General features: G+C 35.0%; 1 protein-coding gene across 7 annotated transcripts; it reads right to left on the bottom strand.

Annotated features, from left to right (window-relative positions):
- Positions 1–450: 450 nt before the first annotated feature.
- Positions 451–27,143, bottom strand: LOC114288783 (ELMO/CED-12 family protein). Of its 7 annotated transcripts, none has more exons than XM_082898842.1 (11): positions 26,835–27,136; positions 25,563–25,639; positions 25,238–25,400; positions 24,990–25,092; positions 23,983–24,095; positions 20,342–20,410; positions 4,005–4,120; positions 3,859–3,913; positions 1,779–1,899; positions 826–968; positions 451–721 (listed from the first exon to the last, which is right to left on the bottom strand). In XM_082898842.1, the coding sequence occupies exons 3-11, from the start codon at positions 25,376–25,378 to the stop codon at positions 620–622; spliced, it is 963 nt and encodes a 320-aa protein (XP_082754968.1). In that variant the 5' UTR covers positions 25,379–25,400; positions 25,563–25,639; positions 26,835–27,136; the 3' UTR covers positions 451–619. The 7 variants fall into 7 exon arrangements, with proteins under 7 accessions (XP_082754968.1, XP_082754972.1, XP_082754970.1 ...); XM_082898846.1 differs by having other exon boundaries at positions 24,990–25,076; positions 26,835–27,096; XM_082898844.1 differs by having other exon boundaries at positions 23,983–24,083; positions 26,835–27,093.

The raw sequence follows: 27,143 nt of genomic DNA, 5'->3' as shown, positions 1-27,143 counted from the left end.
TATAATAATAAATTTAAACATAATGTATAAGTTATATCATTGATAAGTAGGATATTTTATAATAATCAATTTAAATCGATTAATATCTATTACATCAATATTAAAGTATATTTACATCTTAAAAATAATAATAAATAACTACGTCACGATCCAGTTTAGTTTGGAACCATAACCAAATCCTTAGAACTAGAACCAGATCGATTTGAATAGTTCCACCATTTTTAAAACTAAAACCTGAACAAAAACTAGTAAAAACCAGATCAAATTGACCATTTAGAACGGATTGGATTGGTTTACTAGTTCCACCCTTTTTTTTTACACCCCTAGATATCATGACCTGGACAGAATCCTAAATCCTAATCAAACACTTCCAAACAAGATTAGATTTTAGCTAATAAACCAAGAGGCACAATCAAACAATCCCATGAAATTACAAAGACATAATTAATATGTTGCAATAGTTGATCTCTTTTTTTTTTTTTTATATAATGAAGAGAATTTATAAAGTTATGACATATCTCAGATGGGATAGTTTTCTGTAATTTCAAAAAAGAAAAAGAAAAAGAAAAGAGAAGAAATGGAAAACTAAAATTTCGAGACAAACTATACTTAGCCCACATCATCGTTTCAAAAGGTTGTATGCCGGTAAATCTTTCACATGGGAGACATCCTCAAGCTCAAGTTCACGCTCTAGCTGTGTTCTTGTAGACTTTAGAACATCCTGAAGAAACAAAAATAAAAATCCAATGTATATAACAAATAAGAACAGCGACAAAACATACATTGTAATTCTCAATAGACAAAAATGGACACTGGAAATTTTACATTAAATTCCATATATGAAGCACGCATTGCAAGCCACTGAGCGTCCATCATTTGGAAAGCAATGCAGTAAAGGTTGTCAAACGCCATTTCATCTTCGATTAGTAAGTCTAAGAATCGGATTCCAGCCATAGTAGTTGGCTTCCCTGCAAAAAATTACACCATCAAATTAATTCACAACTTTAGTATGTCACTCTTCAATAATTTCTTAGCTCAAAAAGAACTCAAAATCAAGATTCAAACTATAGCAAAGAAAACTATTCACTACTTTATAATGCTCCCTATGACTGCAGTCATCTTGGCAGATAAAAAATGCAAATACAACATAATGGGTGAGAGCACTTTCAGCGTGCATGTGCGCACGCCAGTCTCTGTGTGCACTTTCAGTGTGCATGTCTGCCTTGCCTCATTGTAATCTCTTCACTTTTAATTCAGTTAATCCCACTTCTTTATAAGTCAGTTACCGTATTTTAAAGAAAATATTTTTAAAATATGTCGTACCATACCATATCGAATTTACTTCACACACCAACTCCAGGGGGTTAGGCTTTATATCTATTATCTATTACTAGTTTAAAATGCGGAAGCAGTAAAGTGTTTTCTACACTTTCCTATTCCACAAACAACATTTATAAGAAAATAAAGTACCATACGTGGCCTGGTCTTTACAAATTGGCTTGTCAAAACTTCAAACTCCATTCTAACTCTGCTACACACATGGTTTGCATCAGACAAACACAATGCGTGTTTGTTAGAACAATGACTTTCGGTTTGTAACTCACCAACACCAAGTAATACAAGAAGCGCCATTTTTCATTAAAGAAACATGCTAAGAACTTTATTACTTTTTTTATCATTAAACATTGATCTCACGTTGCACATATCTACATAATGGTCATTAATAATGAAAGCACTAATTATTGGTGAATAGTTCTTCAATCTAGTTAATCAATTACCTGATTGAATATCCAACATTTGCACTAACGTAAAAGACATATTGATGCCAGCGACAGCAAAGGGATACTCCCACTCAGCTCTCCTTCCATCTCGTTTGTGCAACAAGCTCTGAAATGCTTCCTGTTAAAAGAACAAAAGGGTAATAAAAACTACTTCCACTATTGATTTCCATATTAACTATCAATGACACCAACAATAGATTTTTAATCATACAAGTCCTATCATGTTTTAAAAAACAAGAACATCGTAGAGAACATTAAAAAAAATCTATACTTAAAATAAAATAAATTAAAAAAAAAAAAACCCCACAAAGTCACCAAGAAATCATGAATATGGCCCCGTTTGGTAGAGCTGTGAGAAAGTGATTATAGATTATAACTTAACAGATTATACCTTATAGCTGTGAACATAAGCTGATTTTTGACTTATAAATTAAGCTTCTCCTCCCCCACTTAAAAAATAAGTTGATTTTTGACTTACAAAAAGTTATAATCTGTATTGTTAAGCTGAACCAAACATATCAAAATAGTTTAAATTAAGCTAAAAGCTGAAATAAGCTAGAAATAAGCACCCTATCAAACAAGGCCTATATTGGAGAGGTGAAAAGTGCAAAAGAATGGAATGACAGGATGGCACAGATTTGAGAAGTGCAGAGAGTCGATCTCTGCCAAGTAGAGAAATACAATCACAGTGCCATCACAGATGATGTGATCAAAAAGTAGTATGCAAACTGAAACATAGCAGAGTAAGTCTACAAAAATTTACCAGACAATGAAATAAGCCCTACCTAGGGAATCGTTTAATAGTGTGGCAGATAATCATACATAGCCTTTGAATGGCCTGGAACTGAAACCTCATGTATTCAAAACATAGCTGAGGGGCAATATAGTATGCCACACCTGGAGCCCCTAACAGTGAGACATGACAACTAAAGCTAATGGCCTATTAACATGTCAAAATACCAATGACTATTAAGATTCCAATATTTCAATAATGCGTTGAACATAAAAACAATTTATATAAACTGATGTGCATGGATATCCCAGAGTGGCTTCCCATATTTTATGTCTGCGCCCATAGTTCTTGGGCTTTCAAAAGGCCCATGTTCGATCGATAACATCCCAATGAGCAAAACTCACACCTTTGCTATGAACTAAGTTAGTTTCCAGGCAAATTCCATCATTTAGGCTGTCAAATTTGCATTTTCACATTTTTTCCATTTTTTAAATAAAAAAAAAATTACCTATTAACTTTGTCTAACTGTGCATTTTCAAAACAGTTTACATGTTTCTTTAGGTTTTCTCAACACTTAAAAAAAAAAAAAAAAAAAAAAAAAAAAAAAAAAAAGAGGGTAAATTTATGTTTTTCTTTATTAATTTCAAGTTTAGTTTATTGTTTCCTAGTCAGATTACAACATGTCTACTATAAATAAGTTCCAAGGCTAGAGGCAAATTAGTGTGTTTTGATTATTAATAAAATTTAGAAAGAGCTTTTCTTAGTTGAGTGTTCTATAAAAGGGGTATTGCTAGACTAAACAGGATATTATTGGAGAGAGCTTTCCTACAGCATCTCATGCCAATCTACAGCATCTCAAGTCAATTTAGGTACCCTTCCCCCCAAGTACAAGAAATAAATACATCCCTTTTGCATGAGTACACTGTTTTGAATCAACAGTATACCACACTTAAAAACATACATTCTAAATCGTAAATAGCTAGTGTATTCATTCTTCCTAGTTACCATGGCGAGACCATGAAAGAATTGGGATTATTTGAGTCAAACAAGCCACAATAAGGGGCACAAACAACATGAAATACTGACAAAAAGAAGTTATAGGAAAACAAAAGAACAAAGAATAAAAATCACAAGCACATACTTCAACAGAAGGATATAATTCCAAATAAGCTAGAAGCAAAAATGCAATTAAAACAGCCAACACCATATAGCAAGGACAAAGCACCAATGATTTAGCTTGAATCACTGCTTACCCAAAAAAAAAAATAATGCAGTAATATCAATTACTTCAAAACAAAGGATAATCAAGTACAAACATGACAATGAAAAGGAAAGTGAACAAACCGGGTACGTCTTAGCAAAATAGATAAGATTCTCCAATGATATATAACCGCCACCCCTAAAAAAATAGTATTAAAAAAATTAATATTGGTTCACAAAAAAAAAAAAAAAAAAAAATCTTAGTGCAAACCAGTATCTACTCCACTTACCTGAAATCTGTCGAAGGATCGGATCCTTGCCAACCCATTTCCTTCCAAAGCTCCGATTTAAGAGATGGGAGTTCCCTATCAGGATAAGCTAACCTCCATAGTTGTTTAAGTGCATCCTACAACCCAAAAATCAGTTTTTGTAACAATTTGAAATGGGGAATTGTTCTTCATCTAACTAATTATTATACCTATTACACATTCTGTTAGTGACTAACTACATCTACAATTAGTACTGGAAGCATACTATATGCAAAAACACCAAGAAAATGTGTACAACATCATAAATCGATATGTGCATGAGTTTTATTTTATTTTTTATCAGCAAAAAAAAAATTATTAATAAAAAGATGAAAACGAAGTATACAAACACAAGAAAGAAAAAATGGAGACAAGAGGTTCCTAAAAACAAAAGAAAATACAAAAGATGTCACAAACTACAAATAGCCCTTCAATCTATGGAGATGAAAAATAAAGGATTCTCCTTAAAAGGATACACCAAAACCCAAAATGAAGCCAAGAAATGAATCTTCATCCATAGTCCTCCAAATCTTTCCTTTTTCCTTTAGAGATTCTAGCATTCATTTCCAACAATACGATGCAAAAAAACAGCAGATGATACTACACAATTCCAAAGAGCCTGAGTTTTTTCAATCGAGCCAAAACCTCTAAGATCAACATGTACCAAGTGAACACAAGACGCATGAAGTTCCCAATCCACACAATAAAAAGACAACGCAAAATTAAATTATCAAAACCCACCCCCTACACATACACCATTGAGACTGTAAGGAACAATTTGTTCTTCTCTTTGGAACTGTAACGTTGGTATTAAACTTCTTGAGAGCTAAAACTTTAACCTTAAAAAGCTCAGAAGTATTCCAAATCATCTTGCGAGGGGCAAAATATGAAACATCAAGATCATCATCAATTAACTTATCAAAAAATGACTTGCAAGAGAACAATCCAAATGAATAAAGGGTCCTCATCCTTTTATCAAAAGAAACATTGTACCAAGAGACTCAAGAACTGCCAACATGGAACGCTCATTGATCTACAAGACATTTAGATTTCTAAAAAACTGAAAATTTCAAAAAATTGGAGTGGAATTGGATAAAAGCATCGAGGCAATTGAAACATTATGAGTTCTACATAAGTGATAAGATCGCCAAAACAAAGACAAAATGAACTCTCACCCCTCCAAACATTCCTCCCATAAATAAATAAGCTACTCATTAGCCACAACAAGACATGTGAATTGCAAATAGCCTTGATAGATAAATTTCTATGGGGATCAATAGGTCCCTTCTTCAACCACACAAGAATCCCATCTATTATCCTGTAGCCCATATTTACTTTTAGTAGTTGTATGCCATAAGGAATTGCTTTCCTGTGGAATTCTCCATAACCACTTTCCATGCAATGCAATATTCTTTTCAATGATGTGACCCATACCAAGTCCTTCCTCACTATTAGGGAGGGAAACTACATCCCAATTGACCAAATGGTCTTTCCTCCTTTTGTCACTGCCCTCCCTTAGAAAATCTCTCAATATACCTTCTCAATCTTATTAACACCCAGCAAGACTCTAAACAAGGATAAATAGTAGATACGTATACTGGACAACATTGACTAGACTAGTGTAAAGCTACCCCTTTTAGAAATCAAAGCTTCCCCTTTTAGAAATCAAAGCTTCCTTCCAACCATCTAATCTCTTCCTAATCTTTTTCACCATCAGAGTGCCCAAAACTCTTCATATCTAGGGTTCCCACCCAAAGAAAGCCCTAAACACTTAATTGGTAGTGATTCAATGGAACAATCCATAAGGTCTACCAATCTATTCAACCTATCCTATGACAAATTAATCCCCACCATTGTACTCTTCTTCATATTGACCTTAAGTCCTTACACTATTTCAAACACTCCAATAGTAGAATGCAAATTGACCATTTCATCTTCTTCACCAGAAGGAAGGAGGGGGGGGGGGGGAGGCTATGTTGACGGTTGAGGGAAATGGTATCATTTGCAAACTGTATATGCAATACCAAAACACAATATCTGCCAACCACAAGACCATCAATTAATCCCCTCTCTTTCGCCCTATCAACCATTCTACTCCAGACATCAGCCACCACACTTAATAGAAATGAAGACACAGGATACCCTTGCCAAAGACACCTAGATGCTCTAAAGGAATCTCTCATCTTTCGATTAACAACTGAAATGTTGGAAGGAGCAAGATATTCATTTCGTCACGTCCTCCATCTCTCATGAAAACCTTTCTTATTCTTATACAAAACATATTCCAAGAACCCCCAATCCATATATGATCACAAGATATTTCAAAACCAGCCTTAAAATTACCCATTCCTTGTCATGGGCTCTGTAGTCCTCCACTGTCTCATTAGCTGTCAATGCCACTTCTCAAATATAATGACCCTCAACAAAAGCACCCAAAAAAATAAAAATGGTATCACCTAAAGCTACTCTCAATATTCTAGCCAAACAAATTACTAGACTTATGAGTCTAAAATAACCAATTTCCATACAATTCTCCTTTTTGGGATCAAGCTAATGAAAGAAGCATTGGTGGTACAAAGACTCACTCCCATTCTCAAAACATTCTACAAATACCTTCATTAAATCTCACCCTTAACCACCTCCCAACAATTTTGACATACAACCATATTAAAACTATCTCAATCAAAAAACAACTTCTTATCCCTTTCACAATCAAAAACCTCCACTCTAACTTCCATCTCATGAAGGCCTCTCAATCCAAGAAGACTTTGCCTCACTAATTAAAATCCAATCAAGACCCTCAATCCCCAACTAACAACTCCACATGAAAAATACAACCTTTAATGAAAAGAGTATATTTCACCATCAGTTTGTTCCTCTTTATCAGCAATCCATGCAGAGTCCACCTCAAGGTAAAAGAACAAAGCCGGGATGAGTTTGTTAGGCCCCTATAATTCTTGCACAATTCTTTATCAATTCTTAATCTTGATAACACAAACCATTCTACAAATTTAACTTCTATCCAACTACAAGCACAATAACTACAAGCACAGTTGCAATATATTGTGCACCATAGTACATAAATATAAATTACTTGCTAAAATGACAAGTTACATCAATATGTATCCCATCCTTCACTATATTTTACAATACAAGTGATATGCAATAAGATACATGTACAAAATGTAAGCAACAAGTATAAATTTTGATTACCTTTGGTATTGATAGTTTCTAAGAAGAACTCTATCTCAAACAATTTTCTAATATTAATGTTATAATTACATACTAGACATGGTAATAGTATGGATCCATGGATTATAATAGATCATATTATTTTACTGGATCATGAATTATTATTCCTGGTTTTTATTAGGTCTAAAATCATCCAAATTCTATTCATCAGTCATAATCGTAATACAAAATCAAAAATACTAGCAGCCTACAAATATGTACGTAATTTTCCTCTTTAATGGAGTTCAGATTGAGTTAATTCGTGAGATCCCTTTCTTGGGGTTATTCTTCTCTTTTGCAAAAACCAAGTACTTGCTTTTGGATTACTGTTCACAACCCCACAACATCCCCTCATTAAGCCAGAAAACCAACATATTAAACTCTAAACAAGCTAATTCCTTCCCCTACCCTTTGAGCATTATACCACACCTGGTAATCTTAAAACTAGTGTGATTGGTTTGAGTTTTTTGGATTAAGTTTTTTGAAAATTGAGTTTTTTGGTTTTCGTGTTTTTTGTTTTTAGTGAATATTTTTTAAATTTTAAACATTTTTTTTACTTTTTTAGATGCACCTTACTTAGATGTATCTAAAAAATAAAAAAATTGTGAAAATTTATTTTAAAAAATTAATAAATACATGAAAATACAAAAATATTAACTGAATTCTTGTATTTTTTTTTTTGTATTTTTGGTATTTAGTGAATTTTTAAAATGTTTTTTCACAATTTTTTTACTTTTTAGGTATATTTATGTTAGGTATGTCTAAAAAGTAAAAAAAATTGCTTAAAATATTAAAAAAATTTAGTAAAAACAAAAAAAAACACGGAAAACAAAAAAGTAGAATTTTCTAAAAAGTGTTTTTGGAAAAGTATAACCAAGCAAAGTGATTGTTGTCCAAACTCTCCAAGAACCACCTTTCTCAAAATCCAACAACCTATTTGTAAAACTCAACCAATTTTCAACCCTTCTTCATACACAAGACCTAGATTCTTTCTTCTGCCTTTTAAAATCATAGACCTAAAAGTTTTCCTAAACCTAAAGCCATGAAATCAATCACAACCAGCTTTAGCCTAAGTTTCTTTAGCTGTCCTACATCTTACACATTTTTTGTATTGTCATTCATCATTTATGTTTTCTTATTACAAAAAATGAACTAATCATTATAAACTCTCTTTTCCTCTTCTCTGCCTCCTTAGGAAGGGAAAATATATACATACTAGATGGGTAGCATGTACTGTGTGTGTGAACTTCAATAAATATTGTTAATTATTTATATTAAATAAATATTCTTTTATTAAGAGGAAGAAGTGTTAGAAATATGAGAGGAAGTTTGAGTTTAGTGGGAATTGAACAACTATTGCAAAGAGAATGTGAGTTGTATAGCAATAAATGAGTTTGATGTGAATTTGATCTTAATTGAATTGTAGGTAAGATTTATTTTACATATTTACTGTTTTGCTTGTTGAGGAAAACCGCGATGGAGCTTCAAGGAAGTGGCTTTACCAAAATTTGGTGGTACCCCTAGTCTTTCTCTATTGTAATAGTCATGGTTGTTAGAATCGTACAATTCACAATTCAATACAAGTTTCAACAAAAAACAATTTGAATCGTTTTGTTGCAACAGAAATTAAATGAATCGTTGATAAAAATACATACAATGTTTAAAATAAAAGTAAATTATCATACAATTCACGATTTGATTCATGATTTGACAACAATGGTAATAGAATATAGACACACGGTGCTCAAAACTTTAGACCATTCATTCTTGTAATTTAGATCAGATTGACCGTATTCATTATTATTTTCCAATTTCAAATGGTAGATGAAGAAGAATATGCTACTTAGAGAATTATATGACACACATACCATTATATCAACAAACAATACAAAAGTTACAAATTTGATATTTCAATAAGATACAAGTTGACAGCTAAATGTTTTTGATAAATAAGCAAACTTTTTATTGAGAGTGCATCAAAACGATGCATAGAATACAAAAACTAGCCTAATAGCTAGAAGCAACAATATCCAACTGAAGCAATGAAGACTACTACTGAACCAAGTCCTCTATAAAATCAACAAAAGACAAAACATTTGGGTCCACTGTCAACGATATCCAACTGTGCAACATAATAAACAAACGCCGCTCCAACCAGGCCACTGTATGCAACTCCCCTAAGAATACCCTCCTATTACACTCTAACCAAACTAGCCACATAAGACAATGAGCAGCCAATATCCATGCCTTCCACCTTCTCTTCCCAACCCTCCCCCCAACCTAGCTTAAATTTGATGTTGCTACCAGCCCATAAATTGAATACAAAGCTTGGAAATATTAAGAACTTGGGAGTTGGATATGCCCATAGAATAAGCTTGTCAACATAGAAGATATAGCAAAACCAAAACCTATGAAGCATGGGTACTTTGACAAACATGCCATACTCGTACCGAATACTTACCGATGTATGGTACTTCTGCATACGTACCAACCGGATACACAAAACACAAGCCCAAATTTTTTCTTCTTAATGTTTGGCGTACCTAGTATATCCCCAAGTTGTACTGTATCTCAGTCGAAACAATATTTTCTTTTATTACAGAGATAAAAAAAAATTTCACTAGATTTCTTTTTTATTTTTAGTTTTATGCTTAAGATTATTTTAAAATTAAGCTATGATTTGTAAGTTATTTAATATAATGACATTTAATTTTAGTTTATACCTTTAGTTTTGGCATTAAATGTTAATTGTAGGTTAGATCTTAACAAATTAAACATTTAATCAATTTTTGCAATACTCCAAATTAAAAAATAAATTTTTTTTTTTAAATGTACCAAGTCGTACCCGTACTCGTACCCTACATATTTTGGATTTTACCGTATCAACATACCTGTATTATACTAGTACTCGTACCCGTACCCGTACCTTTACCCATACGTCATAGCCTAACACAAATATCCTTTTCTTTTTTTTTTTGGATATATAACCCAACACCAATATCCATAGTTTTTGTTTATGTATAACCATAAACTTGTATAGCTTACACCTATGAATCACAAATACTCCGAACTAGGCCACGTACACGTATCGGATACGGATACGCGTCCGATACGTCTGGATATGGCCACAAAGTATCCCATTTTTTTTTGAATTTTGGATATGGCTCGGATACACATGGATACATTATGGACACTTGCTGGAAATTGTGTTCATGCATATAATATGATAGTGGTGTTGGTGGTAGATAGTGGCATGTATAGAATATGATAGTGGTGTTGGTGGTAGATAGTGGTATGTATAGAATATGATAGTGGTGTTGGTTGTAGATAGTGGCATGTATAGAATATGATAGTGGTGTTGGTGGTAGATAGTGGCATGTATATAATATGATAGTGGTAGATAGTGGTAATATATAATATGTAAGTGGCATATAATGGGTTATGATGATGTTTGTAATATCTCCTATATAAGGAGTGTCATTTGGTCTTGTAAGATAAGAAGTTTTGAATATAACAGAAATATATTCCTTCTTCCTCATATTTTTCGGAGTTCTTCTTCTTCATATTTTCTAAGTTGGTATCAGAGCAACAAAAAACACAGCAGCCCTAAAACCGTCATAGCCATGTCGGAAGTCACGTCCGAAACCACTTCAACCCCTGCCGCTGCCATTCCGGTGAAAACGTTCAACTCTCACTCTGTCCAAATCACCACCATCCGCCTAAATGGTGATAATTTTCTCCGCTGGTCACAATCTGTCCGGATGTATATCCGTGGGCAAGGAAAGATCGGTTACATCACTGGTGACAAGAAGGCTCCTGCTGTTAATGATCCGCTGTTCGACAATTGGGACGCTGAAAACTCCATGGTTATGACATGGTTGGTTAATTCCATGGAGGAGGATATAAGCTCTAATTACATGTGCTATACTACTGCACAAGAATTGTGGGATAATGTTAGTCAGATGTATTCTGACCTAGGAAATCAATCTCAAGTTTTCGAATTAACTTTGAAGTTGGGAGAGATTCGTCAAGGAGATGATTCCGTCACCAAATATTTCAATTCGTTGAAAAGGTTGTGGCAGGATCTTGACATCTTCAACACATACGAATGGAAATCGGTTGACGACTGCAACCACCACAAGAAAACTGTGGAAGACAGCCGTATTTACAAGTTTCTTGCCGGCCTCAACATTGAGTTCGATGAAGTGCGAGGAAGAATTAGTGGCAGACCTCCTCTCCCATCCATTGGCGAAGTATTTGCCGAAGTCAGAAGGGAAGAGAGCCGAAGGAGCGTCATGCTTAAGAAAAAAGGTAATGGTGAATCAATTGAAATTTCTGCTTTAATTAGCGATGCTGCGGCCAACAAGGCTGCAAATTACCAGCGCAGGTTTGATGATAAGCCACGGGTCTGGTGTGATTTTTGCAACAAGCCTCGCCATACACGCGAAACGTGTTGGAAGATTCATGGCAAACCTATCAACTGGAAAAGCAGCAAACAAGGAGAGAAGAATCGTGGCTTTCCTACCGCTAATGAAGCCGATTCAGGTCCCTTCAACAAAGAGCAGATTGATCAACTCTTAAAGCTGATAAAATCCAACTCCTCAACCGGTACTCCTAGTGTTTTGTTGGCACAAACAGGTAGAAATCCTAAAGCCTTCTCTTGCCTAAACTTCTCTCCGTGGATCATAGATTCCGGTGCCTCCGATCACATGACTAGTTTTTCCCATTTATTTAGTACCTATTTCCCTTGTTCTGGTCATGACAAAATCAGAATAGCCGATGGTAGTTTTTCACCTATTGCAGGAAAAGGATTTATTAAACTAACTGAGAAAATTAATCTCAACGCTGTTCTTCACGTCCCCAACTTAGCCTGTAACCTTTTGTCTGTCAGTAAACTATCTAAGGATTCTAATTGTCGTGTTACATTTTTTGAATCCCATTGTGAATTTCAGGACCAGAACTCGGGGATGATGATTGGGCGTGCTAGGATGCTTGAAGGTCTTTACTACTTTGATGAAGTACCTGTTAGTAATAAAAAAGCTCAGAGCTTTAATAGTACCAGTTCAATCTCTGTTCGAGAAAAAATAATGCTATGGCACTATAGGCTAGGACATCCTAGTTTTCTTTATCTGAAACATTTATTTCCAGAATTATTTAAAGGGATTGATTGTTCTTCTTTTCATTGTGAAAGTTGCATTTTTGCAAAATTTCATCGCTCTACTTATTTGCCAAAACCTTACCAGGCTTCAAAACCTTTTTATTTGATTCATAGTGATGTTTGGGGCCCTTCTAAAATCACTACTCTTTCTGGTAAAAGATGGTTTGTTACATTTATTGATGACCATACCCGCTTATGTTGGATTTATTTGATGAATAAAAAATCTGACGTGAAAAATTTATTCACAAATTTTTACAATATGATTGAAAACCAATTTCAAACCAAAATTGGTATTTTACATTCTGATAATGGAACAGAATATTTCAATGAGCAGTTGGGTGAGTTTTTGGAAAAAAAGGGGATTTTTCATCAATCTACATGTCGGGATACCCCTCAACAAAATGGCATTGCAGAACGAAAAAATAAACATCTACTTGAAGTAGCACGTGCTATAATGTTTTACATGCATGTTCCTAAATATTTATGGGGTGAAGCAATTTTAACAGCCTCTTATTTGATAAACAGGATGCCTACAAAGGTGTTAACATACAAAACACCTTTTGATTGTCTCAAAACTTTTTTTCCTGACACGAGGTTGTTTTCTGATTTACCCGCCAAAGTTTTTGGATGTACTGCCTATGTTCATGTTCCCAGTCAATTTCGTTCAAAACTTGACCCTCGTGCTATAAAATGTGTTTTTTTGGGTTATTCCTCAAACAAAAAGGGGTATAAGTGCTTCGATCCTCAAAACAAGAAATTTCATGTGAGTATGGATGTGTCATTTGTGGAAACAAAATCCTATTTCCCCAACACTTCTCTTCAGGGGGAGACAAGTGGAGTAGAAGACCGTTTTTGGGATATTTCTATCCCGCTCCCCAATGTCATTTATCCTACACAAAAACCACATCTGTCTGATAATGATCACTTAGGAGAACCAAGTTCTATGGTGCCTAGTCAAGAAGATTCTTGTTTAGGGGGAGAAGTACTACAAAATGATCTAAATCCTGAGCTTCAGGTTTATACTAGGAAGCGATTTCATCTGAGGAATAATGACCCGAATGTCCATCCTAATGACCTGAATGTCTACCCGAGTTCTGGCATCGAAATTTTAGGTAATCCTATTCCTTCTATTTCCGACCTTGATGTACCTATAGCAATTAGGAAAGGTGTCCGAAATTGCATTAAACATCCTATTGCAAATTACATCTCCTATCAAAGACTGTCTAAAAACCATAGAGCTTTCACATCTAGGATTTCACACTTGTTTGTTCCAAGGAATATACAGGAAGCATTGGATGATCCGAATTGGAAATTAGCGGTCATGGAGGAGATGAATGCTTTAAGGAGAAGTGGTACTTGGGAGATAGTTGATCTACCCAAAGACAAGAAAACAGTTGGGTGTAAATGGGTGTTTACGATAAAATGTAACGCAGATGGAAGCGTTGAGAGATACAAGGCGAGACTGGTAGCTAAAGGCTTCACTCAAACTTATGGGATCGACTATCAGGAGACGTTTGCTCCTGTTGCTAAAATAAATTCCATCAGAGTACTGTTATCTCTTGCAGTAAATTCAGATTGGCCTCTACATCAACTTGACATTAAAAATGCATTTCTCAATGGTGATCTTGAAGAGGAGGTGTTCATGAGCCTACCGCCGGGATTTGAGCAGAGACTTGGAAGTGACAGAGTATGCAGATTGAACAAGTCATTATACGGACTCAAACAATCACCAAGAGCGTGGTTTGAACGCTTTGGGAAGGCAGTTATCAGTTGTGGCTTCTCGCAGAGTCAAGCAGATCACACAATATTTTATAAACATTCAAAAAACAGTAAAATTGCAATTTTGATTGTTTATGTTGATGACATCATTTTAACTGGTAATGATGAAGCAGAGTTAGCAGCCCTCAAAGAGAAACTCGCAAAAGAATTTCACATTAAGGATCTGGGAGCCCTCAAGTATTTCCTCGGAATGGAATTTGCAAGATCCAAGGAAGGTATATTCGTTAATCAGAGAAAATATGTTCTTGATCTCCTTGGAGAAACAGGTATGCTTGGTTGTAAGATGGCGGAGACTCCGATCGAACCTAACTTGAAGTTACAAGCTGCTAAGGCTGGAGAAGTCAAAGAGAGAGAACAATATCAGCGACTTGTAGGGAAATTGATTTACTTGTCTCATACGCGGCCTGATATTGCCTTTGCAGTCAGCATGGTAAGTCAGTTCATGCACTCACCAGGGGCAGAGCACTTTGAGGCCGTTTATAAGATCTTAAGATATTTGAAAGGAACTCCAGGGAGAGGCTTACTATTCAAGAAACATGGACATCTTCAAGTTGAAGTATACACAGATGCAGACTGGGCAGGAAGTGTTACAGACAGGAGATCAACATCCGGATACTGCTCCTTTGTAGGTGGGAACCTAGTTACATGGCGGAGTAAAAAACAGAATGTGGTAGCTAGAAGTAGTGCAGAAGCAGAGTTCAGAGCTGTTGCCCATGGAATCTGTGAAGTAATGTGGATTAAAAGAATTCTTGAAGAATTAAAGCTTTCTCACCCGACACCTATGAAGGTCTATTGTGACAACAAAGCAGCTATATCTATAGCTCATAATCCAGTTCTACATGATCGCACAAAACATATAGAAGTGGATAAACATTTCATCAAGGAGAAAATCAATGTTGGCATAATCTGTATGACCTACCTTCCAACAGGTGAACAATTAGCTGATGTGCTAACGAAGGGACTACACAAGAAGCAATTTGATAAGCTGACTAGCAAGCTGGCTATGGAAGATATCTTCAAACCAGCTTGAGGGGGAGTGCTGGAAATTGTGTTCATGCATATAATATGATAGTGGTGTTGGTGGTAGATAGTGGCATGTATAGAATATGATAGTGGTGTTGGTGGTAGATAGTGGTATGTATAGAATATGATAGTGGTGTTGGTTGTAGATAGTGGCATGTATAGAATATGATAGTGGTGTTGGTGGTAGATAGTGGCATGTATATAATATGATAGTGGTAGATAGTGGTAATATATAATATGTAAGTGGCATATAATGGGTTATGATGATGTTTGTAATATCTCCTATATAAGGAGTGTCATTTGGTCTTGTAAGATAAGAAGTTTTGAATATAACAGAAATATATTCCTTCTTCCTCATATTTTTCGGAGTTCTTCTTCTTCATATTTTCTAAGTACACTTTTGGGATACGGCAGGGCAAAAAACATAATTTCAAAACTTCTTGTGGTCAAACCATCAATAAAAGAACTTGAATTGCAAATATACAACCCAAATCAGATCCTCAACAACCCTAAGCTCAAGTCAAAGACGAAGTCAAGGAAAAATCTGGTTTTCAACTTCGAAGCAAAATCGAAACAGAATCGAAGCAAAAATCACAGCAAAAGTTATCTCTCTCTCTCTCACAACAAATCGAAGCATACAAACAACAGGTTCTCTCTCTCTCTCTTTGTTTTCTCGTTCTCCATTTCTCTCACTCCTCTCTCGCTCTCTCACATTTGTTCTCTGCCTGCTCTACTCTGGTTTGATTTTTTTTTTCCCCATTATCTATTACTATTACACTGTTTTAATGTTAGTATAATCTTTATCAAATTTTTAATTTTAGGAAATTTAATGTTAGTATTTCTTAATCAAATTTTTAATTTTTGGGACTTGAGTTCTTTGGGATGTTATGGTTCAACAAGTGGAGGTAGTACACCAATTGAAGATGATCATGCTCCTCTTTGGAGTTATGTTACAAAAGTTGAAAAAATGGGTGGAAAATGTGGTAATACAAAATTTAAATGCAATTATTGTCAGAATGAGTATAAGGGGTCGTACTTTAGAGTCAAGGCACATTTGTTGAAGCTTTCTGGCCATAGGATTAGAGTATGCCCTAGGGTAACACCTGAGCACCTAGCTGAAATGCCAAGAAAAATTGAAGAAGCCAAGAAACAGATACAAATGGCTATGCCAAAAAATGTTCCTTTGCCACCTTCAACTCTCCAATCTAACTCAATAAGTTCAAGCCCTTCAGGGGCATTAGATAGTGGTGAAGAATTTAAGTTAGAAGGGTTTGAGTCTTGAAAAAGAAGGTCTACTGGAAGTAATGCCTTAGAAAAGGCATTCAACATTTCTGTTCGTGAACAATTGCATTCTGTGATTGAACACATGTTTTATTATGGTGGGTTACCTTTTCATTTATCTACAAACCCATATTATGTGAGTGCTTTTCAATTTGCTACAAACAATCCAATTCCTGGTTATATACCACCTTGTTATAACTTGTTAAGGACAACATTGATTCAAAGAGAAAGGGCTAATGTAGAAAGGTTGTTGGAGCCAACAAGATCATCGTGGAAGGAAAAGGGATTGAGTATTGTTTCTGATGGATGGATAGATTCTAAAAGAAGACCTCTTATTAATTTTATGGAAGCATCAGAACCTGGGGCAATATTCTTGAAAGCTATAAATTGTGAGAATGGGTATAAAGAAAAAAAAAATTTATTTCCAACTTAATCAGCCAAGCAATTGAAGAAGTTGGACCTCAGAATGTCATTCAAGTAATTACTGTTAATGCTCCCGTGTGTAGTGCAGCTGATTTGCTCATTGAAAGTAAATATCCAAATATTTTTTGGACACCATGTGTCATGCACACACCAAATCTTGCTCTAAAGAATATATGTGCCCCAAAAGAAAAGGGGGAAGTTCTTTTGCTTATGATGAATGTCGTTGGATTACACTTTGCGTAGATGATGTATTGTTTGTCAAAAACTTTATCATGAATCATTCGATGCAGCTGGCTATTTTAAACAAATTTGTGCCCTTGAAGTTACTTGCTGTTGCGGACACACTATGCATCTGCTGTTGTTATGCTCCAAAAGCTTAAACCTATAAAGTGTGGCCTCCAATCAATGGTTATAAGTGACAAGTGGGCTTCTTATAGAGAGAATGATATTGGGAAAGCAGCATCTGTGAAGGAAAAATTATTGAATGATGTGTGGTGGGACAAGATGGAATACATTCTCTTTCACTTTGCCTATTTATGAGATGCTTAAGTTTTGTAACACTGACAAACCATGCCTTCATTTAGTCTATAAGATGTGGGACAGTGATTGAAAAGGTGAAGGCAGCCATCTTTAGGCATGAAGGAAAGTTGGATAATGAGAAGTGAAGCTTTTATCCTGTGGTGCACAGTATATTGGTTGAGAGATGGGCCAAAAGTAACACTCCTCTTCATTGCCTTGCACATTCTTTGAATCCAAGGTAACAACTTACTTCTATACTCTTACTAAATAAGATTCTTTATTGACATTATTCTTTGGGTTAATTACATTTTACCCCCTTGTGATTTTGCCAAAAAACACATTTTACCCCCTTATGATTTAGAAATGTACATATTACCTCCTTATGATTTGGAGTAAAGTGCAAGAGTAACAGATTCTATTTAAGTTAACAGCGTGTGGGTCACACGCACTAAAATGAGCATGCGAAATAGTGTGCGGCTAATAAAATGACCATTTTATCCATTCTTTTTCCTTTTCATTTGTGCTTTTGTTTTCTTCTTCCCTGCTCCTCTTCATTCCTCCTTCCATTCACTACTACGCATCATTCTTCCTCCTCATTCCTTCCTCCAACTCCAATTATCCTCCCTCTCATCTCCATCACTGCCTCCAATGGCAGGCTCTACATTCTCTCTCTACTTTGGTGGCCAGCGGCACCAATGGCCACCAAGCAGCCCACCACCATTCCTCTCATGGGCTGCTGCTAAAATAGTGTGAATGGTAGAAGAAAATGCAGTAGTGATGGAAAAGAAAGAAAAAAATTAAATTAAATTAAATTAATGCCCAATTAGTACACATTAATGTGTATTTGGGAGGGAAAAGATTGGATATATACCTAACTTTTGGCATAGTGCACAAAGTGGTTGCCCCATGACTTGAACCCATAACCTCAAGGTTATTAGACCAAGGTTTTACCATTGAACCAATAGTCACCCTCACAATTTCAGTGGTGAAATGCAGCCACGGGGGAAACTCAATTTCATTCATATAATTACTTGAGTACTTGAGCAAAGAAAAAAGAAAGACGAAGAAAAGAAAAAAAAAAATGCGCAATATGGAGAAGAAAAGGGCACCTGACCAGCTTGGGGGGGGGGGGGGGGAGATGAAGAAAGAAACTGGAGAGAGAGGAGAAAAATCAATTAGTGTGGTTTTGAGGTTTATGATGGCATAGAGAAAAAAATAGGATAAAAGAATAAGGTCAATATAGACTTTTTGCAAAAACTATTAATAAAGTTTAACATTACACTTCACTCTAAACCATAAGGAGGTAATGTGCATACTTCTAGACGATAGGGAGGTAATGAGTTTTTAGACTAAACTACCGGGAGATAAAATGTAATTAACCCTTATTCTTTTAATGCGAAAGACATAATTTAATTTTAAATTTTTATGTTAAAATTTAGGTTTTATAGTGCAACATGGCTTAATGAAAATTCCAATCACGTTCCCCTCGTCGAGATGAAAAAATTTCAAGTATGAGAAACAAGTGTTGAAGAAATATTTTCTAAATGAAGATGAGAGAAGGGTGGTCAATGTGGAATATGTCAAGTTTTTAGGATGTTTGGGACACATTTGGAGATTTTGATTCAAAGATGGATAGAGGAATTTTGGATCCATTTATTTGGTGGTTTACACATGGGGCTCCTGCACCTATGCTTCAATCTTTGGCATTAAAGTTGCTTGGTCAACCATGTTCCTCATCGTGCTATGAAATGACACCGCAACGTGCTGAAGATTTGATTTTTGTCCACAACAATCTCCGTCTTCTATCAAGAAGTCGTCGACAATACATGGAAGGAGATACCAAGTTATGGGACGTTGGTGGTGATGCCTTTGATTCTTTGGAGGGTGCTGGCTTGCTTGAAATTGTAAATCTTTCTCTTGATGAACCAGATATGGAAGTTGTGATATTCACAGATGAAGGGGAATAAGTTGATGTTGACATTGAAGACTTAGTTTAATAGAATTCTCTCTAGTTTTTTTAATTTGCTTTTAGTGTTGGCATGTAAAGACGATGTTTATGTTTTATGAATGTTTGAAGACTCCTCTTAGCTTAATAGGAATCTTTTTCTTTATTTATTAATTTGCTATATATTAATTTGCTTTAGGTTTTATTTTCATGCATATTACATTATTAAAATTATAAATAATAATTTTTTTTACGAACGTATCCCCACTATACCCCGTATCCTACTTTTTCAGATTTTGACGTGTCGCCATATCCGTGTTGCCGTATCCCATATCCATGCTTCCTAGGTTTACACTACTAAAATTTAACAAACTTCTAGAAAAAAAATTCTCTTACAATTAGACAATCAATAAAATGTACTTTATTTTTCTTTTCCAAATTAATTATGTAACAAAACATTGCTATGAGGATTATGACCCATTAATTATGTTTTTTCATACAAAAACTCCACTACTTAGATTTTAGTTCACTATATTTAAATTTTTTTTCCCTTCTACCGTATTGTTTGGGGAAATATATTAGGGAACAAAATTGGGATTGTTTTGGATAGCTAAATACACCGTTTTGGAACAAAAATGAAACTTTGGAACATGCGCTCCAAAATGTAAATCACTAGGGTACTAACATTTTCTAGGAACACTATCATTCTGATCAGAAAATCACATTCACGTTGAAACATACAATCCTATCAAAATCCCTATGAAGTACTTTTATAGATGTAGCATACCAGTAAAAACTAACTCTGATTTCATAGCTTTGTTTTGCTAGTTTAAAACAAATTGTGGTAAAAAATCTTGAAGAAGTCGAGACAAATAAAACAAGGAAATTGTTGCAAATATCAAGAAGCTAGGCAAACACACACTAAGAAAAATGGAAAACAAATATTGGATAAAGACTTACTTGATGCTCCAAAAGAGAACCATCAAAGGGAACTTGAAGCCTTTGTTGTAGACTTTTGAGTCTTACTTCCTAAAAACATACCATTTACAGCATCAACAAGAAGAAATGGTAAACTCAAACTCATTTTAATAGAATATAAGCAGACAAAACATAAATCCCTTTAGCAAAGAACATATGAAGGTACCAAGAACAGATCAATGGAGATCTCTTGCAGCTTTTATACTACAAATGCTAGAACATATTCTAAAAATGCACAATATTGTACTCCATCCTTTATACATGTAATATAACATGTTTCCACTTAGTGAGAACACTAAACACATCATGGTCTTTCATTCATTCAAGAACAAATCATAAATTTTTTACTCCCTTCAAAAGCAGATTAATTTATGGATACATCTCCCCAACAACCCCCTGCAACCTCTAGTTTAATACTTAGATATTTTCATTAAACACATTTTTCAAGATTCTTAGGTCTAAATTTGAGAAATCCATAGGCCCACACTAACAAATAAAAATAGATGTTGCAAAAGAGGCCTTTTCTAAAATCATGACTCTAGCCAACACACAATGAACATCATCCCAACACAGCCATACTGTCTCTTGGTACAACAATTCAAACTTTCCTGCAAAAAATGACAATGGCTCTGAATGATATGGGCCTTTAGAGTGTGGTCGTGGATGTACTATAAGAGCCTTGATGAATGTAGCACAACCATGTGCAGAAAGGCATGAAAATAGCATTTTTTAGTTCAATGTTTCAATTGAGAATAAGACATCTCATCTTAGTAATCCCTATCTCAATTCTTGACATGGGCCAAGATGAGATACTAACCCACTACAAAACATAGCAAAAAAAACAAAAAGGAATTGTTTGAGAATTGAGATGAGTGAGTTATACAGTCTTAGACACAATAAGCTCAACTCCAAGCAAACCACCAAGAAAAGCCAAGACAACAAGGAAAAGGTTATGATAATAATCAAGAATCTTTCATATTACAAGGCAGTGCATTTAGGTACCACTAATTTGGAAGCAAGGTCATTCATTTTCTTCCTTCTTCAACACCTAAAGCTCATTGACATGAGCAACGAGACTCGATGGAAAGAGTGGAGAAAAATGAGGAAGACCGAGCATAAGATCAGCACATAGATTCTGATATGAGTAATATTCACGGGTCTAGTAAGGTTGGGTCAGATGTGCCGGTTGCCCACCAGCCAAACCGACAACGTCGATTTGAAGAACCTATCAACCAAACTCATCCAAACATTACTTCAAAACCATTCATTTTGGGTGGCAAAAAAATCAGTCGAGCTTCAGTCAGTACCACAACTCATCCATCTTCCTCAACTCAACAAAATCAAAAGGGAAGGAAGAAGGGGATGAAGGTTTTGGGGTATACGAGTTTCAGCAGATAAAGATCAGAAAAGGTAGGAAAGAGGAGATGAAGGTCTTAGGCCAAGGCAATCAGAGGGAGATGGAGGGAATGAGGTTTTTTTTTTTTTTTTTTTTTTTTTTTTTGTAGGGGGGTGAGAGAGAGAGAGAGCAGATACTGCCATCTTCGCCATGTTCTCCGTCACGGCCATCTCATACACAGAGAAAAAGATACAAAGAATGATAGTGAGAAAATCACTGCTGAGCATGGTCCGGATTGGACCGGATTGGAGTGAAACCAGAACCAATCCGTTATTTACGGATCCTGAAAAATTGGAACCAATCCAATCCATTTAAATCGTGGAACCAATCCGAACCAATCCATTTAAATACGGATTGGATCGGTTTAGGACCACGGATTTATATAATTAAATAACAAAAATATATATATAACACTTTATTTTCATAAAAATATAAATATAGCATCATATTAGTTTCACAATAGCAATATGTCTTTTCATAATAGCGACAAACTGTTCTAAAATTTAAACAACCATAAAGAAACTAGTTCCACCATAAGTATTTAGACCATTATAAATTAAAACTAAAAACTAGCAAACAAAAGTAATAAAAGAAGATACTATGCAAGTTTAGGTTTGGATTTAAGTTTTATATGAAATAAGAGAAGATACTATGCAGGAGGGTGTATAATAAAAATATAAACTATTTGTATACGGTCCGGATCGGTTCCAATCCGGAACCGTGGGATTCAATCCGGAACCAATCCGTGAACTACGGATTTTTAATTTTTCAATCCGGAACCGAACCACGGATTCAAAAAACCAATCCAAACCTACTGGATTGGACTGGACTGGATCGGATTACGGATTTCGCGGATTCTTTGCTCAGCCCTAGAGAAAATGAAAGAGAAAGGAGAGACAGAGCCTCCATCTCTTTTGATAAGAGAGAAGAGATAGAGAGAGAAAGAGGGGGTATTAATAAGAGTGATAAAGAGAAGAAAAGGCTCTGGCAAAAGTAATGAGAGAGGAGAGGGAGTCTTGGAAGTTGAAATAATAAAGTGACAGCTTGGAAGTTGAGAAGAGTAATCAAAAAATCTACACAAGTTGAACTAGTAAAGTGACAAGCTCCCTTATCAAGAGAGTGGCACGTAACAGAGGAGAAACAACTCTAAGAAGTACTCAAATTTCAAACAATAAATATCTGATCAGTCAAGTTTTAATAACGTACAATATTATAAATCTGATATCCAAATCGAGGCTCGCTTTTTGGACAGAATAGCACCCATATCCAACCCAATGGTTCAGCAAAATCAACTGCAGATGATGGGTCGGTTTGGTTGGGTCGGATGAATATATGAACAACCCTAATATAAATGAGGTCTGAGGTTAGGGAATGGAGAAGGCGGCTATTAATGGTGACGATAATTTATTTCTAGCTTATTTCGTAATATATGTGTTTTGGAACTTTTTATACAATAGTCAAGTAGCATGTCTTGTCTACTTCTTATGGCTCCATTTTCTTTTTTGTTTAACTTTTATAATTCTTTTTCTTTATTTTTATAGAGCCTAGCCTACACTTAGTATATTATTTTGTAGCTCGAGACTCAAATATGATACCAATTTTGAGTCGTCCTGGCACCCAAAAAAAATTGTCCAAGAACAAGACACCAAATCATTTCCATTAGTGCATTAACAAGTGACTTATCACCAGTAGATAAATACAACACAATCACATGTTTGGCAAGAAATGTGCATCAATTGGTTAGGAAGCATCTAAACTATAGCTTAAGTTATGCACATTGGCAAAGGATATGAAAATCAAATCAATTGTCTAACCAAAGTTCTAGTCTTCTTGGTTAGGACTTCTTTTATTGGTATAGGGCATCACCAATAAGGCTAACTGTATAGAACATTTTGAAATCCATAGTCACGAGGAAAGGAAAGAAAAGTGACATCCTAGATGTGTGTCAGTTGTGATTCATGCACTTCGGATTGACATGACCTTGATTGCCTGAAACTATAGTATAGTGATGTGTAGTTGCTGCATATTTTTTTTTAGGGGGTATTTTTGACTTATAAAAAATGTGACAGTTTAAAACTAGGAACTTCACCAAAACCAGGTGTTGCATTATTACAAACATATATGGTTTGTGAACACATTAAGCATTCATTTCATTTCCAATAACCTGAAATCACAATGAAACCAAAATTTGCAATCAACTGAAACATTGGTAGTCTTTATGTTTTACCTGTAAAGGACTAAGTGATGGCACAAGAAGCTTCTTGGTTGGTCCATTTTGAGTGGCAGAAGGAAAGGGCAAAAGTCGTCCAATAAGCGTTCCAGATCCAACTACAAGATTTGCTATTAAAATCAAATGAAATTGTCAATCAACACATTTGAAGGTCTTCAAACACCCCACACCATCTAAAGGTTAACCGAGACCTATAAGAATTTGTCAATCAACTTATGTCATATATGAAGATTCTTCCAATGTAGTTATCTAACAGAAAAGGATATGAAATATGTAGTTATCTAACAGAAAAGAATTTGTCATATATAACTACATATGACATGTCCTATATAAAGATTCTTCCGATAAATACATACACATATCTATATGAACAAGAGTTTAAAAAAAAGGAATTAAAACTTCAAGTATGATTTGGTTGGTTGAAATACACATATCTATATGAACAAGAGTTTAAAAAAAAGAAAAACAAACAAACAAACAAAAAACAAAACAAAACTTAAAACTTCAAGTATGGTTTGGTTGGTTGAAATCCACATACCCATTATCAAAATATGAAAGGGGCAAAATGGATTTTCTCCCAGATACAGTTATCAAAAGTACATGAAATGACGAAAGACTTAATTCTACACCTTAATTGTTGAGGATGCAACCATACCCAAACTACTTGAAAAATGAATAGCGCACTATAAATATTTTTTTTTTTCATTTCATTTAATGGCACTATAAATATCACTCCACACCAAACACAATTATTAATCCCCTTCAATTCAATGTCTTTGCATGTCAAAAATATATAGTTTAGCAACACAGTTGCATGGTAATGATCCTCAAACCAGATAATATAAAATAAAAGGGAAGCTGATTAGCTGATAAAATTTATGATCTATTTATATGCTATTGTGTAATTCCATGAGAGTCCAACTAATTGATCTAGCCTCCTTTTCAATGGATAGGGTAAAAAAACATTAATGTGTTAGCTGAGAAACTATAAGACAATCACATACCTAACCATTGTGCCCACTGTGCAATTAACTGGGAAAATAAAAGTGTCCAATGGTGGTGTTCCCTCTTTCGTTCATCGTCCCAAATATCTGCAAGTGTGGATCCCTATAATATAGATAGCTATCAATCATATAAAACAACATTTTTATTCACAATACTTCCATCCTAGTTAACAAAAAACCAAGTAGAAAATACAGAGGGATAAAAGGATTAAAAGATTAAAGAAGGAAGACAGAAACAAAAAACTCACCTCTGAGCATGTCTCATCATAATCATGATTCCCAAGTAAAGGTTCATCCAAACCATCTAGCCCTGATGTCTCCAAATGTTCGTGTCTTTTCCCATCGACATCCCCATGGTGGAGTCTTCTCCTCAAAGCTCGTGATGTCATGAGTTAAGATTGTTATATAAGCCTGTTTAATTAGTGAATCATCCATAAAGTGCATCAATATGAGGAGCCAACAACACTGTTAACTGCACTAAGAACAAGGTAAAAAAATGCATCTCTATGCACCTACACATCATATAAAAAGAAATCGCAGTTGGCTAATGACCGAATTGTGAGCACTAAGTACCTTCCATCTAAGAAGCACGGATACTTCCAAGAATGTAACGTGTCGTGTCAATGACACTCGTCAGATACTTCCCAACACTTGGGCACACATGAAACACATTATAAGTTTGAACAGAAATGATGTAAGTTCATATCATTTTCCTCTTTTAGAGGTTAAAATTATTATATTAGACTTAAATATTCATTTATAACATATATTAATTATTTAACCTTATATATAACATATAATAAATATATAAAATTATATATTTTGCATGTGTTCCTCACATATCGTGTCTTCCATTTTTTGAAAAATTTGTGCCAGTGTGGTGCCACATGTCCCTATCCAAACTTCATAGGCTTCCACAAATTTGGGGATCTAGGTCAACTTATATAATAATGTTTACCATTTAGGATATCAAATTACCCAGTCCATTTTTAAAGAGATTGAGTACTGGAAGATACCGCAAAATTCTGATTGCCGACCTGTATTTATACCACCGAAACTCACCAGAACAGAGCAAGATTTCAACAAAACAGAATCAGACTATTTCTACCTTGTTTTCCTTATGGCATTGACTACCGCATCCAATGTCAGTTTACATTCTATGTCAGTGTAGTCCTTCCCCTCCACTAAAGAGATTCTAACAAATTATCATCATAAGAGCCTCTCCAACGCTTACTCAGATTTGGAATCAAATTTAATTTGATGAAACAAGCTTACTTTTTCTCCTCCAACCATGGCATCAAACCTATATCAAATGAGGGAAAAAGTAAAAGTTTCATCAAATCGAGGAAGGCTTCAGTGTTCATCAAATTTTTGGAGAGAGACATTGCACTTCACCATACACCGGACAACCAGTTACTTGCAAAGTGGCCCATTGCTTTGCTCATTCCCGGTTGTCCCCCAGTCAACCGGTTGTTTGATGAAACTTGAAAAATTAGCTTTGAAACACGTGCTATCAGATGAAACTTTAGTCAAATTTGATTAAAATTAGAGTAAGCGGTTGGAGATGCTCTAACATAACTCAAATTGCGGATAAAATTACAAAACAGAACTCTCAGGTGGTTTAACAGAGATATAGCTATATAAGTATAATAATTGCTATATTCAAAGAGCAAAAAAAATGACAATCATAATATAAACCCAATTTTAAATCCAAACCCTTTAACCTAATTTTCGTTGTTTCTTGAGAGATAGGAGATAAAAATGGCAACAAATATAAATACGTATAAACATGTAATAAATAGATATATGCACATAGATACATTCATATATTAGCTAGGTGCTTACCGCAGAGAGAGAGAGAGAGAGAGAGGATCTACGATGTGTTGGATTGTGACAAAGGACAAAGCAAGAGAGAGATCACGACGATGAAGACGACGATTCGTACGATGGTGAATTGGTTATCGAACAGAGCTAGGGCAAGCACAGAAAATCACCTTCCCAATAAACCCTACCCACAACTCTCTCCTCCTCTCTCTCTCTCTCTCTCTCTCTCTCTCACCGAGACACCATAAACCGAAGCTATTGGTGAAAGCGAACCGTTCCTATTGGCCAATTGTCAACTGATAATGTAATTTTATTTCCACGCTGATGCCA

Source organism: Camellia sinensis, chromosome 12 (genome assembly GCF_055761805.1).
Source record: "Camellia sinensis isolate YWXY chromosome 12, ASM5576180v1, whole genome shotgun sequence".
Lineage (NCBI taxonomy): Eukaryota > Viridiplantae > Streptophyta > Magnoliopsida > Ericales > Theaceae > Camellia > Camellia sinensis.
Note: the sequence above shows the minus strand (reverse complement) of the source record. Positions and strands in the feature narration are given on the sequence as shown.